Source organism: Carcharhinus amblyrhynchos, chromosome 10, assembly GCF_965287045.1.
Source record: "Carcharhinus amblyrhynchos chromosome 10, sCarAmb.v2.hapA, whole genome shotgun sequence".
NCBI classification, from domain to species: domain Eukaryota; kingdom Metazoa; phylum Chordata; class Chondrichthyes; order Carcharhiniformes; family Carcharhinidae; genus Carcharhinus; species Carcharhinus amblyrhynchos.
The window spans coordinates 70,027,917-70,045,562 of NC_137333.1; the positions used below are offsets into that span (position 1 = coordinate 70,027,917).

General features: G+C 40.7%; 1 protein-coding gene across 7 annotated transcripts in view; it reads right to left on the reverse strand.

The window, feature by feature from the left end:
- Positions 1 to 17,646, reverse strand: part of pspc1 (paraspeckle component 1) — a 108,926-nt gene that overhangs the window by 90,662 nt on the left and 618 nt on the right. For 5 of the 7 annotated variants that reach the window (XR_013888053.1, XR_013888052.1, XM_080197306.1 and 2 more), the window contains exons 2-5: positions 11,943 to 12,244; positions 7,384 to 7,413; positions 6,706 to 6,801; positions 5,151 to 5,347 (exon numbers count right to left, since the gene is read on the reverse strand). Coding sequence is in view for 5 of the 7 variants with exons in the window: in XM_080197306.1 (XP_080053432.1) it covers positions 5,151 to 5,347; positions 6,706 to 6,801; positions 7,384 to 7,413; positions 11,943 to 12,244 (625 nt within the window). In the remaining 2 variants the exon portion in view is untranslated. The remainder of the gene's footprint in view (positions 1 to 5,150; positions 5,348 to 6,705; positions 6,802 to 7,383; positions 7,414 to 11,942; positions 12,245 to 17,646) is intronic. The other 2 variants (XM_080197305.1, XM_080197303.1) reach the window with 1 other exon arrangement.

A 17,646-nucleotide genomic window follows, 5' to 3' on the forward strand; every position in this document is an offset into this window, starting at 1 on the left:
AAGCCTTACAACAGCCAAAGTGCAGACAGGTTTCCCAACTCAAATAAACATACCCAGGTCAAAAACAGGTCTTCTGCCAGCAGTTGCCACCAGATTTGTTTATGGCCTTGTTAACACCCTTGAAGATGATTTATGGCAGTTTCCTTTATACTGCATTAATTGAGATGACTTTCAAGATTTCTTTCTCCCTAGGTAACACATATTGTGTCTAGTGCAGCTGCAATAAGCAGGGTGGAAGGCAATGCAGTGCCTGGGGCAGAAACGTAAATCAACATGTTTTCACATGGCAAAATTATTTTTGTTTAGCTCATCCTTTTCCAGGAATATATTAGATACACAAAGTGAGGAATAGCTACATTTGTACATACTCATGTAATCATCAAAGCTTTCCCCTACCAAGGCATTGTATAAACTAATAAATGACAGGCATAGAACCTGCAAATATGCAACTGCAGGACAGGAATTCCACAATGACCAACTCATACTAGTCCACACAATGTTTCCACAAAGACAAAAAGTTAGGAGTAAACGTCACAGGAATACATACATTTGATAACTCTAACAGAAACATGACTATTATTTTGGGATTCTTAATATAAAGGAATAGGGAAATACTTCCTGTGAAGAGGAATGATTTGCATTAAAAGCATGTTTAGAAGATTCTGTGGCGTTAAAGATCAAAGATGAAAGGATGTCAGCATAACTACTGAACCCTATACATGGTAGGAAAATGGAAGAAGAAACATACAGTTCGGTCAGAGAGTGTAAATGGAGGGAAGAAAATGCAATACTTAAAACTGTGTATTTTACCAATATTTACAACAGAGGCATGCTTGGATTAATTTGCAAAAGTTAAGCTGGAAAAGAGTTAATTATGTGGAAGCAATTCATGTCAGTACATATTGTAAACTTCAAAGTGCAAAGAGTGTGAAAAAGATGAACATAAAATTGAGGGTTCCAGATTGAAATGGGGCACATATGAAAGGAAAGTTCACACGAAGGGCATTTTTAAAAGTGAGATTGCAAAGTGACAGAATAAATACACAACTCCAAGGAAGCAAATCAAAATACTGTAGATAAATTAAGACTAGAAACAAATTTAAATGAAGGGAATGTCTACGTAAGGCCTATAATTACAAAAAAAAACTCAAAGGAATAAAACCATAAAAGTTAACAAAATACTAGTTATTATGGAAATAGTCAAAGTGAATCTACAGAAAATGCGAGCAAGATTAGATTTGGATTCAACGCTATGGGAAGGATTTCAAGACAATTGAATGTAGAGTATAGATTCACCAGGACGCTGTCTGTTACCAAGAAATATAAACACGAAAGCTCCAAAAATTGGGACTGTGTTACAGCAGAGATTATGGACCAATCCAATGAATGGGGTTAAAGTTATGACTGGATTGAACACTGTAGATAGAAATAGATAACTTTCAGTTGATATGGATTAAAAAAATGCAAGATTAAGTGGAAGAGATTCAGGGCAGAATAAAAACACATTTTATTTTAAACAAAAAAGTCATAAGGAATGCACTGCTGGAGTTCATGACTATAGTACAGACCAGGTCAACGTTTAAGAGTAGGAGTGGTGGGTGAAAAAAGGATATGAAAAGAAGAACAGGTACCTCAGATGATACTGTAAACGTGGAGGTTGGACACTAACACTTAATTTGGTCAGTTGTTTCAGTTATGTGATTTCTATTTAATAAAATTTAATGATGGGATTTGCATCTCATAAGCAATAGTCAAAAACCAATTAAGAAAGCGCACCATGGAAGTACAAAATACATTTTACCTTATACCAGATTTTCATATTTGTAACCTCCCTACAATTAGTTATTCTCCAAAACAGGCTCTGTGTTAGTATGTCAATTTTTCAGAAAACATTTTCCAAAGAAATTTCTTTAACACACAGGATTCTCAAATCAAGTATATTATCTGATTTACAAGTACTGGATCAGATCTTGTCACATTAGGTATCCACCATTACTGGACGTCATGAAACTATGCAACTTCTAGTGTGCACGCATCACACTAACGCAAATTCTTAAGTTGCAGAGGGCTAACCAATGATACTTCCAAAGACAACCATGAAACAAGTGTAAATTTCAGTTTGATTGCCCAATACTTATGACTTAATGACATTTTAAAATTTTAGAGTTGCATTTCAGGGCTTAGCAGGTTAGTAAGGAGGCCAAATCCAGAAAGAATGTTTTAAAAGTTAAAACTGATTTGATTTTTAATCTATAATCTTTTAAAAGTCCAATAAACAATAAGCAGATTTGTTAACATGATTCAGACTATAATATTCTCATAGGTAAAATGCAGGAAGGATGTTCCTGATGATGGAGGAGTTCAGTTCCAGGGATCATAATCTAAGGATAGCAGGTAAACCTTCTAGGACTAAGGTAAGGAGAGATTTCTTCATCCCAGGGAGAGAGTGGTACAGCTGCTGGTGTGGCTGCTTGGTCAAATGAAGTATTGGTGTTTATTCTCCACGCTTACAGCTGCTGGTGGAATTCGCTACCATAGAAAGCGGATGAAGCCAAAACATTATATGTTTTCAAGGAGGTAGACAGATATTGCTCTTGGGGCAAAAAGGCATCCAAGGATATGGGGGTAATCAGACTATTCATGAGAATCAGAGTCCCCATGGTGGAGAAGAGGCCATTCAGCCCATCGATTCTGCATCAATTCTGTCAGCGCACCTTACCCAGACCCTATCCCTCTAACCCCACAAATTTATTCTGCTAACCCCCTGGCTAATCTACACATTCTGGGACACTAGGGGGCAATTTAGTATGGTCAATCTATCTGCACATCTTTGGCATTGGATGAAGAGTCACAATCACACAATGATGGGGAAGGCTCAAATGGCCTACTCCTGCTACTATTTTCTATGCAACTTATAAAATAAGTTTTCATCAAAATTATGATACTTTTTAGTGCTTACATTTTTAATTTTGTAAAGTTTTGTTTATAATTTATTTTACAAAATTAAAAGTATGTTTACTAGATCTGATTTTTCAATGTCCTTACTGCTTTATGCAATTTTGGTCGTGCATGTACTACAAATAGAAACCACAACTGCTAGCCATTTTCACTCTCACTAACAACAAATCTCTCTCTCATGGCAATTTAAATTCTCACTATAGGTGTGTGTCGAAAGCTAATGTCACAATACGAGCACCACTACTGCACTTGACTTCAAAATTCAGAACGAGGCTTTATTTTACACTCTGACTAGTATCAAGAAATGAGAGTTTGAGAACTTTTGAAAGAGCGAGTGAAACTGTTGAAAAAACAATTAACTGCAAAAGTATATTAAACTAGGTTTTATACAATATTGGTACAGCATTGTTTATGGTAGAGAAATAAGCACCTAGCAATAGGTATGGGGAATTTAGGGATAACATAATCTCACAACTGAGCTGAAAATGTAATCCTCATTGCCAAACACCAGGTCTTAAAAGGCATTCCCCACCGAGGCACAAAGGCAGTCTGCTTCAGTCTGTTATCATCAAACATCTTTGCTAATGGTGGCAATTCAATTTTTCTGGGACCACTTCGGAGCAAAAACGCAGCACTGTTTCCTTTTATCAATTATGTTCAGCCATTGAGACATGTCAAGCAACCTTACGAGCCCTTTCATAAATTTATTTCATCGAATGAGGGAGAATAATGGATGTATGCCAGGTTCACTTAGTTAAATATTCCAGGGTAACATACGAATGGTTCTTTAATTTGTTTCAATATCTTAAAGCTGCCAGATTCTGGAAATCCCACAATGACCAGCTCAAAACATTAACTTTTAAAATAGGACTTCTTGACATAATTCAATGGTTCCTTACCACAGGTAATAGAGAAACAAAAATAACCAAGAGGCTTTAGTGGTGAGCTTCAGTCATTCTCAGGGAAAATGCATCGGAAAACTTAAACAACTACAATCCAATACCTGATCGCCTCTATTCCAGAGATCCGAGAGGTAATTGCATCAAGACAGTGGATATATGAGTTATGATTTTCCAAAATTCCCTGGATTCTAGAATAGCCCGAGCAGATTGGAAGCTAGCAAAACATAACACTCCTATTCAAGAAAGCAGGAATAGAGGAAACAGAATTACAGCCAGCTAGCCTAACAGCTATCCGGAAAATGCTGCAGTCTCTTAAGGGGTTTCAACTTGGAGAAAACTATAATCAGACAAAATTAACATGGTTTTACTAAGAAATTCAGTATTTTGAAAATGTAATTGGTTGGGTAGATAAAGGGGAACCAGTAATTATATTTGCATTTCCTAAAGGCATTTGATAAGGTGCTACTTATAAGGTTAATACACAAGATAAGGGATGACGGAGTAATATATTAACCAATCCTCTTTACAGGCTAATAGACAAGAAGCCCAGAGTAGGGATAGATGAAGCACTTTTCAGTTGGCGAACTGTGACTAGTGGAATGCCACCAGGATCAGTCCTAAGGCTGTTCTTGCAATCTGACTTAGACAAAGAGACAGAGAGTAATTATTCTAGTTTGCTGATGATACAAAGCTAGGTGGAAATGTAAAATATAAGGATTCAGAGAGGCTGAATTTTTTTAAAGGCCTGAAATGTGTAAATGTTCATGTTCAGAAATACTTGGGTGTAGCTGCAGGAGCAAAAAGTTAGGATGAAGTACAGGAAGCAGTTAGAAAGACAAACTGCACGTTACCTTTTAGTGCAAGGGGACTGGAGCACAAGAATAAGGAATTATTGCTACAGTTGTATAGGGCTTTGGTCAGACCACATCTCTATTGTGTGCAGTTTTGATCTCCATATTTAAAGACGGATCTACACGCATTGGAGGTTGTACAGCAAAGGTTTACTGGACTGGTCCCTGAGAGGAAGGGATTGTCCTATGATTCACTATCGTTGAGCATATTCTAAGCTGAAGAAAGTGAAATGTTTGGCCTCTCAGTGACTCAAGGGATAAGTGATGCAGGGAGGAGAATGGAAATAAGGCTAATGACTAGACATGATTGTACTGAATGGAGGAGCAGCCTTGGAGAGACAGCTTGGCCTATTCACCTTACGTTCCATGTTACAACCTAATGCAATTAGTCAATAAATACCAACTATAACCACCTTAAAGACATACTGCAGTAACCTGCCTTGTCTCATAAGCATAAGCTGATGTTCATGTCGTGCAGCTTCCATTTCTGCCTCTAGTTTCTGTTTTGCTTCTCTGATGTTTCTGTCAACTTGCTCACGCTGCTGCTTTTCCATTTCATCCAGAGCTTTCCACCGAGATGCATATTCAAATTCAAATGTTCCAGGCTGAGCAAAACGTGGTGGCTGCTCTCTTTCTCTAAAAGAATAAAAACATACATTAAACTTAAGTTACCAAACCATTGTTTAATGATCAGATTCAGTATGTAACACATACAGCTTCATGCTGTTTTGAACAACCTGTGGGTCATCATAGACTGCCTGTGCATCATCTCATTGTTATTTTCAAATGCACCAATATCTTCATTGCCCTCTTAAAAGATTCTCATGCAGAAGATCTAAACAGGGAAGGTTTAAATCAGTTGATGCAACAGACTGTTGTTTCATGATAGGGAAAATGATTTTCATATGTTAAAGCATATAAACATTTTATAGGTTATTTAAGGAAACATTTCCCAAATCAATATCTGGCTACTAATTGCTTACGATTAGGAAACCTTAATTTTCTTAAGATTTATTGTTTTTGATCAAGATAGTGGTTGAATAACCTGTTTAAGGTCAAAGGAAATGCACAATTTAAGAAAAACGTGTCACAAGAGGCCTTAATCAATGCCAAGCAATACAGAATTTGGAAAAAGCCGTAGCAAAATGTTACAGATGAGCATGGCACTCAGTACTATTTTCTTTGCTCAGCTGTGTCCCCTAGCTGACATTCACCTATAACATTTTGCCAATAGACCGAACCCTGTGTCAGAGGTAACAAGACAACACCGTTGTGAAATGTGGAGGTAGTCTCATTGGTATTGTCCCATTAAACGCAGTGAAGTGTCCCATGAAGTACAGGTGTTCTATACAATATCAGAGAGATGCTCTTGGAGGAAAGTTTTATAGCATTAATCTCAGAGTGAAATTCCAGCATCATTTTTGCACCACAATGGCTCTGAACCAAAAAGAGAAAATGTCATATCCTAAAAATACTAAAGGTACTGCAACATTAAAAAAAACTCCATGTATGATAGACGGACATGAAATGTGATCCAAGAGCATTTTCTCTGGTCAACAAAAACATGGCAAAACCTAGTAATGGTGCACATTAGCTGTAACTTCCTGGCTCCCCTGTGTCAGATTTGGAGAATACTCAAACAGGGAACTCTTGGAAGTTCCCAGGTAAGGTTTATGCAGCAATTGTTCAGAAACGCTAATATCCCTAGGACAGATGGAACAATCCAGGCCACGTGATTTAACCATTAACTTTGGATGGTTCTACCAGTTTTATACCAGTTATTTTTCCTTCCTCCTTCCCTTCCTCTCTCTCCCTGGACTAGCTGGAGTTGCACTGGGGACTCTGTCACTGCAGGCCTCAAGCACCTCCAGCCATTGGTGGTTTAAACAAAATTTTTCAGTAGGTAAGTGCATTTCAAACTCATCTAATTCCAACAACCCATGGAAGGTATTGGATGAAATTTGTTTATGCCAAATAAGACATGAATTATTTACTTGTGGTATTGAGTGTTCTTTTGCAGTAGTTTCTCAGGAAGTCCATCTTCATCATCAAACTGTTCCATGGGCTCCACAATAACAGGACGAGGAGAGCTGAAAAGTAATGAAAAACAGCATTTATACTACAAAAGGCTAACTACTAAAAAAAAATCCTTTGAAGCACTTGATATGATGTTTGTCATTTTCATTGAATACACAATCTTATTTATTTAAAACAGAATGCACATTTTTAGAAAGATTCAACCTACACAAAATCTTACCTTTAAATCAGCTGCACCACTATGGGCAATGGGCAAGTATGCTCACATTAACAGATGAGACCATGTAGAAGCACACATGCCCACATTCCACAATGTTACAATTTGCCATTTTAAGATTGTTTCTATGCTAAGCAGTAACTTATTTCAGAAACATGCTTAAAAGGGGGCAGATTTGCTGAATAAGTAAAAAGATACGTCTTCAAAATGTTTACAGTTGAAATAATGGCAAAGTTAAGAAAAGAGTGTACTAAGCTGCTGCTCTCAGTGTTTCCATATAAGGTTCTAAAATGCAAAGATTTTTTCACCCTCTTGGGTGCTTATTTATCAGTGTCTGTTTGTATTTCAGAAATCCACAAAATTTGTAGTAAATTATCCACAAGTGACACTTTTTAAAAAAACCATGAAGTTCTCTTACTTTGTCGCCTGGTTCGTCATATTGGAAGTCCTATGGGGAACAATAATTGATTTACTGTCAGGTGATGGTCTATGCAAGAATACTTTAAATGTGACTGTGGTTAACCTCAGCATGTTCCAAAAATTTTACTACAGAAAAACAGGCCAAACAAGTGTACACCAATGTAAACAATAAACCTCCTCCCCTACAGCATTTCACTATATTAACGTAGCCTTCTATTCTTTTTCTTCCTGTACCAGTTTCCCCTTAAATGCATTTATGCTATTTGCCTTAACCGTGACAATCAAGCAACTGAGCAAATTGTCACGAATGGAAAAAATAAACATCTGAGTGCGAGGGACGAGATGTGTGAGGGATCACCAAGTTCGCATCTTGCATACCAGTAAGCTAAGTACATAATATGCAGCCAAAGTTTCCATGGTAATTCTTTTGCCAGTATTCACTGAACAGAATCCATGACTAATTTATTCTAGGTACATTTCCCCTTAAAAAAGATAACGTTTGACACTATTCATTTGTGAAACATGCACCAAAGATGCAAAATTGTCGGATTTTTAAAAAAATCAGTACGTCAAAATGCATGATATTCAATTTAGTGATTACTATCCATTTTTTATTAACATGCAACAGGGGAAAAAAATTGCTAAAGTTTGAAGTGCTTATGCATAATTATAACCCTAAGAACTTCTTGCCCATATTCCGCCTTCTTCCGGTGAAAATTAAAATGATTAAAACATATGCAGCAAATCCTGTAATATTTCCTCAAATATTGCATTTTAATGTTTACATTCAATGGGGCAACATTATATTGACCAATGCATACTCCACATAAATGTTGCTCAGGATGAAGGAATGAACATACTTCAGATACTATGGGCCATAACTTCCACAGAATGGCAATCAATACCAGATTGACACTCCATGTCCAGTTACCCAAGCAAAACGTGCTTGTCTCACCTGACCTTCTGGCTCAGGCCAGACCAGATCCAGGCACTCTAAAGGCTAATAGCAAAAGGTAGAAAAGAGTTAAATTGATGGCAGCCACATTCTAGTGCCGTAACAATAAAGGGATATTTGTGTGTGGGTGTGTGTTCAGGGGCGGGGAGAGGAGGTCCTGGGGTTGCCAGTTTGCAGTTGTTAACAAAAATTTCTTCTAATTTTTTCTGACGCACCTCAGCCAGAGCCATCCAAAGTTCACGATTTCAAATCTCATTTTCAGATGGTTCTCAGCACAGGGCATTTGCCCAAACGAAGTTAGTACTTCTAGGCAATTACCATACAAACCCTCACCATCATGTGGTCAGGAAGGCGAATGGGATGCTGGCCTTCATAGAGAGGGGGATTGAATATAAAAGTAGGGAGGTCTTGCTGCAGCTGTATAGGACATTGGTGAGGCCGCAGCTGGAGTACTGTGTGCAGTTTTGGGCGCCGCACCTGCGCAAAGATATTTTGGCCTTGGAGGGAGTGCAGAGGAGGTTTACTAGGCTGATACCGGAGTTGAGGGGGTTGAGCTATGAGGAGAGGCTGAATAAACTAGGCTTGTACTCGTTAGAGTTTAGAAGAATGAGGGGAGATCTCATTGAGACATATAAGATGATGAATGGGATGGATAGGATAGAGGTGGAGAGACTCTTCCCGCTCAAAAAAGACAGTAGGACTAGGGGGCACAGCCTCAAGATAAAGGGGGGGGCGGTTTAGAACAGAGTTGAGGAGGAACTTCTTCACTCAAAGGGTGGTGAATCTCTGGAATTCTCTGCCCGTTGAAGTGGTGGAGGCTGCCTCGCTAAATATTTTTAAGACGCGGGTTGATGGGTTTTTGATAAGAGAGGGGATTAAGGGTTATGGGGAGAGGGCGGGAAAGTGGAACTGAGCCACGACAGATCAGCCATGATCTTATTGAATGGCGGGGCAGGCTCGAAGGGCTAGATGGCCTACTCCTGCTCCTATTTCTTATGTTCTTTGAAGCTCCAAGAGGAGTTTCCCTGCAGATCTTTGGCAAATTGCCTAAATCTGATGTTGGGGAGTTCAGAAGTTAACTATGTAAAAACAAACCTTACTATCCAACTGACGAAACAGAGAACTTGAAATTACTATACGTCTGAAGGGCACAAGGACACCTTTGTTTGAATAGAGGGGAGTATGGTAGGATGAGAGAAGAATTGACGAATGTGGACTGGGGGAGCGTGTTGGAAGGTAGGTCTGCTGAGGATCAGTGGAGGATCTTTAAGGAGATCTTTCTTGGTGCTCAGCAGAAATTTATTCCGATGGTCAAAAAGGACAGTAGGAGGAGAGGTAATGAGCCGTGGATAACGAAGGAGGTGAAGGAAAGTGTTAAATTAAAAGCGGAGGAATTTAGAGTAGCTAAGAGTAGTGGGCGAGAAGAGGATTGGGAAAGGTTTAAATGTCAACAAAGATTGACAAAGAAGTTGATAAAGGAGGGTAGGAGAAGCTATGAAGCTGGGCTAGCACTTAATATAAAAAAGATAGCAAGAGTTTTTATAAATATATAAAAAGGAAGAGGCTGGCTAGGGTGAACGTTGGTCCTTTAGAGGATGAGAAAGGGGACCTAGTGGTAGGGGATGGGGAAATGGCTAAGGTCTTGAATAACTTTTTTGTTTCTGTCTTCACGGAGGAGGACGTGAATAATTTGCCGGGTGTTAGCGATGGAAAGGTGGTAGGACTGGAGGGTCTTAATGACATTACTGTTACTAGAGAGGTGGTGCTCGACAGACTGGGGGGGCTGATTGTGGACAAGTCCCCAGGACCGGATGGAATGCATCCGAGGGTTCTGAAAGAAATGGCGGAGGTGATAGTGGATGCCTTGGTGGTTATTTTCCAGACGTCGCTGGATTCCGGGGAAGTGCCGGAAGATTGGAAAACGGCTAATGTTACGCCGTTGTTTAAGAAGGGTGCCAGGCAAAAGGCGGGGAATTATAGGCCGGTTAGTTTAACGTCTGTGGTAGGTAAAATGTTAGAATCCGTCATTAAGGAGGAAATTGCGAGGCATCTTGAAGGGAATTGCTTGATAGGGCAGACGCAACACAGTTTCATTAAAGGGAAGTCGTGTCTGACAAATTTACTGGAGTTCTATGAGGATGTGTCTAGGGCAGTGGATAGAGGAGAGCCGGTGGATGTGGTCTTTCTGGATTTTCAGAAGGCGTTTGACAAGGTACCTCACAAGAGGTTATTGCAGAAGGTCAGGGGACATGGAGTTGGGGGTAGGGTGTTAGCGTGGATAGAGGATTGGTTGTCAAATAGGAGGCAGAGAGGAGGTCAATGGGTGCTATTCGGATTGGCGGTTGGTGACTAGTGGGGTGCCCCAGGGGTCGGTGCTGGGGCCTCAGCTATTTACCATTTATATAGATGATCTGGAGGAGGGAACCGAGTGCAGGGTGTCGAAATTTGCTGATGACACCAAGATTGGGGGAAAGGCAAATTGTGCGGAGGGTGTGGAGAGTCTGCAGAAGGATCTAGATAGGCTGGGCGAATGGGCCAGGAAATGGCAAATGGAATTTAATGTTGGCAAGTGCGAGGTGGTCCACTTTGGTAGGAAGAATAGGAAGAATGGTAGGAAGGACTATTACTTACGTGGCGAAAAACTGCAGCAGGCGACGGTGCAGAGGGACCTCGGGGTCCTTGTGCATGAGTTGCAAAAACCCAGCTTGCAGGTGCAGCAGGTGGTCAGGAAGGCGAATGGGATGCTGGCCTTCATAGCGAGGGGGATTGAATATAAAAGTAGGGAGGTCTTGCTGCAGCTGTATAGGGCATTGGTGAGGCCACAGCTGGAGTACTGTGTGCAGTTTTGGGCACCGCACCTGCGCAAGGATATTTTGGCCCTGGAGGGAGTGCAGAGGAGGTTTACTAGGCTGATACCGGAGTTGAGGGGGTTGAGCTATGAGGAGAGGCTGAATAAACTAGGCTTGTACTCGTTAGAGTTTAGAAGAATGAGGGGAGATCTCATTGAGACGTATAAGATAATGAATGGGATGGATAGGATAGAGGTGGAGAGACTCTTCCCGCTCAAAAAAGACAGTAGGACTAGGGGGCACAGCCTCGAGATAAAGGGGAGGCGGTTTAGAACGGAGTTGAGGAGAAACTTCTTCACTCAAAGGGTGGTGAATCTCTGGAATTCTCTGCCCGTTGAAGTGGTGGAGGCTGCCTCGCTAAATATTTTTAAGAAGCGGGTTGATGGGTTCTTGATAAGAGAGGGGATTAAGGGTTATGGGGAGAGGGCGGGAAAGTGGAACTGAGCCACAACAGATCAGCCATGATCTTATTGAATGGCGGGGCAGGCTCGAAGGGCTAGATGGCCTACTCCTGCTCCTATTTCTTATGTTCTTAACTGGCAACAGTTCCAGGCCACTGCTGATAAACTATGGGAAAGTACTAAATAATAAAAATTCATGTAACAGCTATAAACTACTCCGAACCTAGAGTCATGTACTTTCTGATCAACTGGAAGAGAGAATGAAGGTTAATTTACATTCCCTTTTTATTAAGGTCAAGCACTATCTCCACACACAGCAAGGAGACTTGCAAAAGGAAAGAAAAATACTTACGAAGTCAATAAAAATGCTCCATCCGAGCACCTTTCCAATGCCTTGCGAGCAGCAGGCTTTGCTGCAAATTCCACATAACCTTTTCCTGTAGGCTTCCCACGGTCATCAACAACAACTATTGCTCTCTCTACTGGACCAAACTGAGAAAAAGCCTGCTCTAATAGCTCGTTGGAAACCACTGGAGAAAGATTCCTCACAGTTAAAGCTGCTCCATGAGTAGCAAAGCGAATACGTAGAGGTCGATTCCTCAGCATTGTACTGTCAAGTTCAGCCTTTGCTATTTCAGCCAAAGTTCTGGTTTCCTGCACAAAAATGAAAGTTAACTTGCATTAATATTGGTTCCAGCAAAATTTCAATCCTTTTAATATGGGAACAGTTTTTGTTTGTTTTCATTCCAATTCAATGAAATCAAGTCCAATTCAGAGTCTCAACAAGTTGAGGCATTCCCAATCCAAGCTGACAAGACAGGGCTCTCACCTCCTGTCTTGGGCTTGATCTACATGATCCATGCTGATTGGATTAGGCATTGTTCCTCCTCTAAGGCGTGATCTCATTTGCATCTTAGCCAAAAGTCCGAGATACCACATTTAAAAATTGCTTCAAATAAAGCTAAAATGTAACCTAATGACTTCAACTGAGCACAGCATGTCGATACTAACTTGATCTTAGCCAAAAGGCAGAGAAGGAAGCACTGGTTCCAATGAAGAACAGTTGTAACATTCTGCTACAGAAATTCAATTACAGTCTCAGGAGTTTCAGCACAATCATGTTTACTCAAGAGCATCCAACATTGAAGAAAAACCTTAGCGCAACCCCTGAATGCTTTTAATTACTAATTTACATGATAAAAGTTTAACAAAAAAAAAATCACTAACCACAACAATGCCTGGTGATACTCATCAATTTTTGGAAACCAACATATGAGCCAGAACTATTTAGCCATTCACATTGATGCAGTCTTCTGGTCCTGCCAACAGTGCACCCCTGGTGGCAAGGGATGCATCAAACGGCAAACCCATTGCCAACAGCAGGACTAGAAGATCCCACTGCCGGCCAATGGTGGCCTGCCTCTCACTGCCATGAGACATGCAGAGGATTGTATGGGCACTCCCGCACACAAGGTAACTTGCAGCGAGCTACATAACAGAAGATGCTGGGAACACAAGAACATAAGAAATAGGAGCAGGAGTAGGCCAACTAGCCCTTCGAGCCTGCCCCGCCATTCAATAAGATCATGGCTGATCTGTCGTGGCTCAGTTCCACTTTCCCGCTCTCTCCCCATAACCCTTAATCCCCTCTCTTATCAAAAACCCATCAACCCGCGTCTTAAAAATATTTAGCGAGGCAGCCTCCACCACTTCAACGGGCAGAGAATTCCAGAGATTCACCACCCTTTGAGTGAAGAAGTTCCTCCTCAACTCTGTTCTAAACCGCCCCCCCTTTATCTTGAGGCTGTGCCCCCTAGTCCTGCTATCCTTTCTGAGCGGGAAGAGTCTCTCCACCATAAAATGAAAGCTGTAAATGGAAATTACCACTGGAGTCTTAAAACCCCTCTAAAATCACCAGGTCAAGACTCTAACTACATATCGGCCACGTTCTTCAACCTCACCCAGTCCATGTTCACCATCACCCTATCTGCAAAGAAACTGAACTGCTAATGCACAGCTGATGCTGTTCGGTGATGTTGTAACATAGGAATCGCAACAACCAGTTTGCTTGGAGCATGGTCCTAGAAATGTCCTCAAAATAGCAGTGCTATAATAATGAGATTTTAGTGATGCTTGGTTGAAGGATGAATACTATCTTGGTGATAGGAAATCTTTGAAAGGAAATCTTGGGACCTTTCGGCTGAGATGTTAACTCAAAACCTACAGGCATAGTTAAAAATCAGGTCCTTTATGCCCACTTGACAAATGAAACAGGTTTTTCTTTCAATACCATATCTGAAAGTTGGCACTTTAGAATGTGCAGCATCCTTGGTGCTGCTCAAATATCAGCCTACATTGCGCTCAAGTCTCTGGAGTGCAGTTCAAACTCACAGCCTACTTGACTGTTGGGACCGAGTTCAATGCTTCACAATCACATCAGACGCAATCCTTCTGTATTTGCCAATACAATCGTCCAAACCCCACAGGAAACAGAAAACAGCGTACGGTGTTTCTATTAGTCCTGCTGATGACAGAGCAAATACACTTTGTGCAAAAGATCTATCAGTTCTGAATTCAATATGTTCAGTCACTTAAACCTTCCTTATTGTTTCGATTTTTGCCTGAGATATTTCCATAATCAATATAGGATTCAAGAATAGTACAGTTAACTTTCATCTTATGCATTCTGTGGTACCCAAAAATCACAAGATGTTAGAGAAGTAGGCCATTTGGCCTGCTCTGCCATCCAAGGAGATCATGACTGATCGATAATCCTTATTGTTTTCCTGCCACATCTTCAATTCCCTTACTGATTAAAAATCTCTATCTTAGCCTTGAGCATACTTAACCCAGCCTCTACAGTCCTCTGTGGTAAAGAACTCAACAGATTCACTACCTCCAAGACAAGAAAGTCCTCCTCAACTCATGCGTGCAATCTTTTACTTTGAGGTGAAACTCTCTGGTCTTGGACTCTCCCACAGAGGGAAACAACGTCACAGCATCTATTCTGTCAAGCCCCTTAAGAATCCTATATATCATAATAAGATCACTTCTCTTTTAAACTCGTTCTTCTAAACTACAATGAATACAGATTCTCTCCTCAAAATCCCTCCATAACTGAGATCAAACTAGTGAACCTTCTCTTTCCTAATTTCAGATCACCTTTATCTTCCACTTGCTTTACAGCAAGGGGTGATGAGAGGGGCATTTTCATATCCATATTTTTCAATGAAAAATTACTATTCTGGGCATAGTTCCATCACAGAATATGTCCAGAACATCTCAAAACGCAGGTAATAGAAACATAGAAGATAAGAGGAAGGGGCCATTGGCCCTTTGAGCCTGCTCCGCCATTAAGATCATGACTGATCATCCAACTCAAAAGCCTAATCCTGCCTTTTTACCCATAACCTTTGATCCCATTTGCCTTAAGTGCCATATCCAGCCACCTCTTGAATGCATTCAATGTTTTGGCATCAACTACTTTGTGGTAATGAACTTCACAGGCTCACCACTCTTTGGGTGAAGAAATGTTTCCTCACCTCATCCTAAATCGTCTACCCTGAATCCTCAGTCTGTGACCCCTTGTTCTGGACTTCCCCCATCATTGGGAACATCCTCCCTGCATCTATCCTGTCCAGACCGGTTAGAATTTTATAAGTCTCTATGAGATCCCTCCTCATTCATCTGAACTCCAGCGAAAACAATCCCAACCTAATCAATCTCTCCTCATACATCAGTTTGGTGGATCTCCGCTGTACTCCCGAGAGCAAGAACACCCTTCCTCAGAAAAGGAGACTAAAACTGCACACAATATTCTAGATGTGACCTCACCAAGGCCCTGTATAGTCGAACATATCCCTGCTCCAGTACTCAAAATCTCTTGCAATAAATGCCAACATGCCATTTGTCTCCTCTATCATCCGCTGTACCTGCATGCTTACCTTCAATGACTGGTGCACAAGGACACCCAGGTCCCGCTGCACACTCCCCTCTCCCAATTTACAGCCATTCAGGTAATAATCTGCCTTCTTGTTTTAGCATCCAAAATGAATAACTTCTTATTCAAATTATACTGCCACTGATTAGCCCACTCACCCAACCTGTCCAGATCATTCTGAAGGGTCTCTACATCCTCTTCACAGTTCACCCTCCCATCCAACTTGGTATCTTTGAGATGTTACATTTTGTTCCCTCATCCAAATCATTAATATATATTGTGAATAGCTTGGGTCTCAGCGCCAATCCTGTGGCATCCTACTAGTTACTGCCTGTCAATTTGAAAAGCACCTATTAATTTCTACTCTTTGTTTCCTATCTGCCAATCAGTTTTATATCCATCTCAACACACTTTCTCCAAATCCATGTGCTTTAATCTTGCATAATCTTTTGTGTGGGACTTTGTTAAACGCTTCCTGAAAGTCCAAATATACCACATTTACTGGTTCCTCCTTGTCAATTCTACTAGTTGCATCTTCAAAGAATTCCAACAGATTTGTCAAGTATGATTTCCCCTTCAAAAATCCATGCTGATTCTGCCATTGCTTTCTAAATGCTCTGCTATAAAGTCCTTGAGAATGGACTTTGGGTGGCACAGTGATTACCACTGCTGCCTCACAGCACTAGGGACCCAAGTTCAATTCCAGCCTCGGGTCACTGACCCCCCCCTGCGCGCACTCAGACATTCTTTCTTCTATCTTCTCCCTTTGGGAAAAAGATACAAAAGTCTGAGGTCACATATCAAACGACTCAAGAAATGCTTGTTCCGTGTGCTGTCAGACTTTTGAAGGGACTATTCCTTGCATTAAATTGACCTTTCTCTAGATTCTGCACTCTCTTATTTCCCTCTCGATGAATAGTATGTTTTGTCTGTATAAGAGACAATACTTTTCACTACGTTGATACATAATAAATCAAGTGTCTGTGTGGGTTTCCTCCGGGTGCTCCAGTTTCTTCCCACAGTCCAAAGATGTGCGGGTTAGGTGACTGGCCATGCTAAATTGACACTTAGAGTTGGGGGTCTAGGTAGGGTAAATGCATGAGGTTACGGGAATAGGGACAGTCCAGACTCGATGAGCCGAGTGGCTTCCTTCTGCAATGTAGTGTTCTATTATTTTATAATGGATTCGAGAATGTTCCTTACCACCGATGTTAAGCTTACTGGTCTATAATTCCCTGTTTTCTCTCTACCTCCCCTTCTGAATATTGGAATGACATTCACTACCCTCAAATCTGCAGGGACTATTCCAGAGTCTACAGAATCCTGGAAGATGACCATCAATGCATCCATTAATTAAATTTTAGTAAAATCAGATCTCCAGTAGCTTGAGTTGCCCCAAATCAATTTTATGGGATATTATGTGACATAATAGAAAATTCCAATCAGCCCATTTTAGGCCAGCACGTCAGCGCTGATGGGCCAAATTTGGCAACTACTTATGTCGAAGTAGATAAAGTAGATTATAACGGCATTTACATTAGAAAACTACGAACAATATAATTTCATACCCAGGGCAATCAAACTAATATTATATCAGCCACCAATTATGGCCTGGGCAATCCTGAAAATACTTCAGATATCGTGTCAACTCAAATCCTTCATTCGGCACTGATGAGCGCAGCGATTCAAGAAAAAGCAAGCTGAAATTAATAAAGTTGCGAATGCATTGAATTCTCGCCTGCTATTTGCGTGCCCCTTCCCTGACCTAAGATTTCGTCCACTGTCATTCAAAACTCATCCACTTATATATAGAATACATTGCATACATTTGTGAATTGAACACTCCACTGGAAACAGGCGTACAATACCAGTGCTTCCTTTGTTTTACAATTCACTTTCAGAGAAATGCATTTGTAATATACTACTCATAAGTAACAATTAATTTAAAAACTCAATATACCACACGTGCCACAAGGGCTTGTCATTTTTCGAAGACATAATACATTACAAATATCCACCAAGTGTGCAGGGAGCATTTGGGGCGATATTCAATCCATTAGAACTGCGTCTCGACCAAAACCCCATTATCAGCAGCGGTAAACATCTCGCGAAGTTA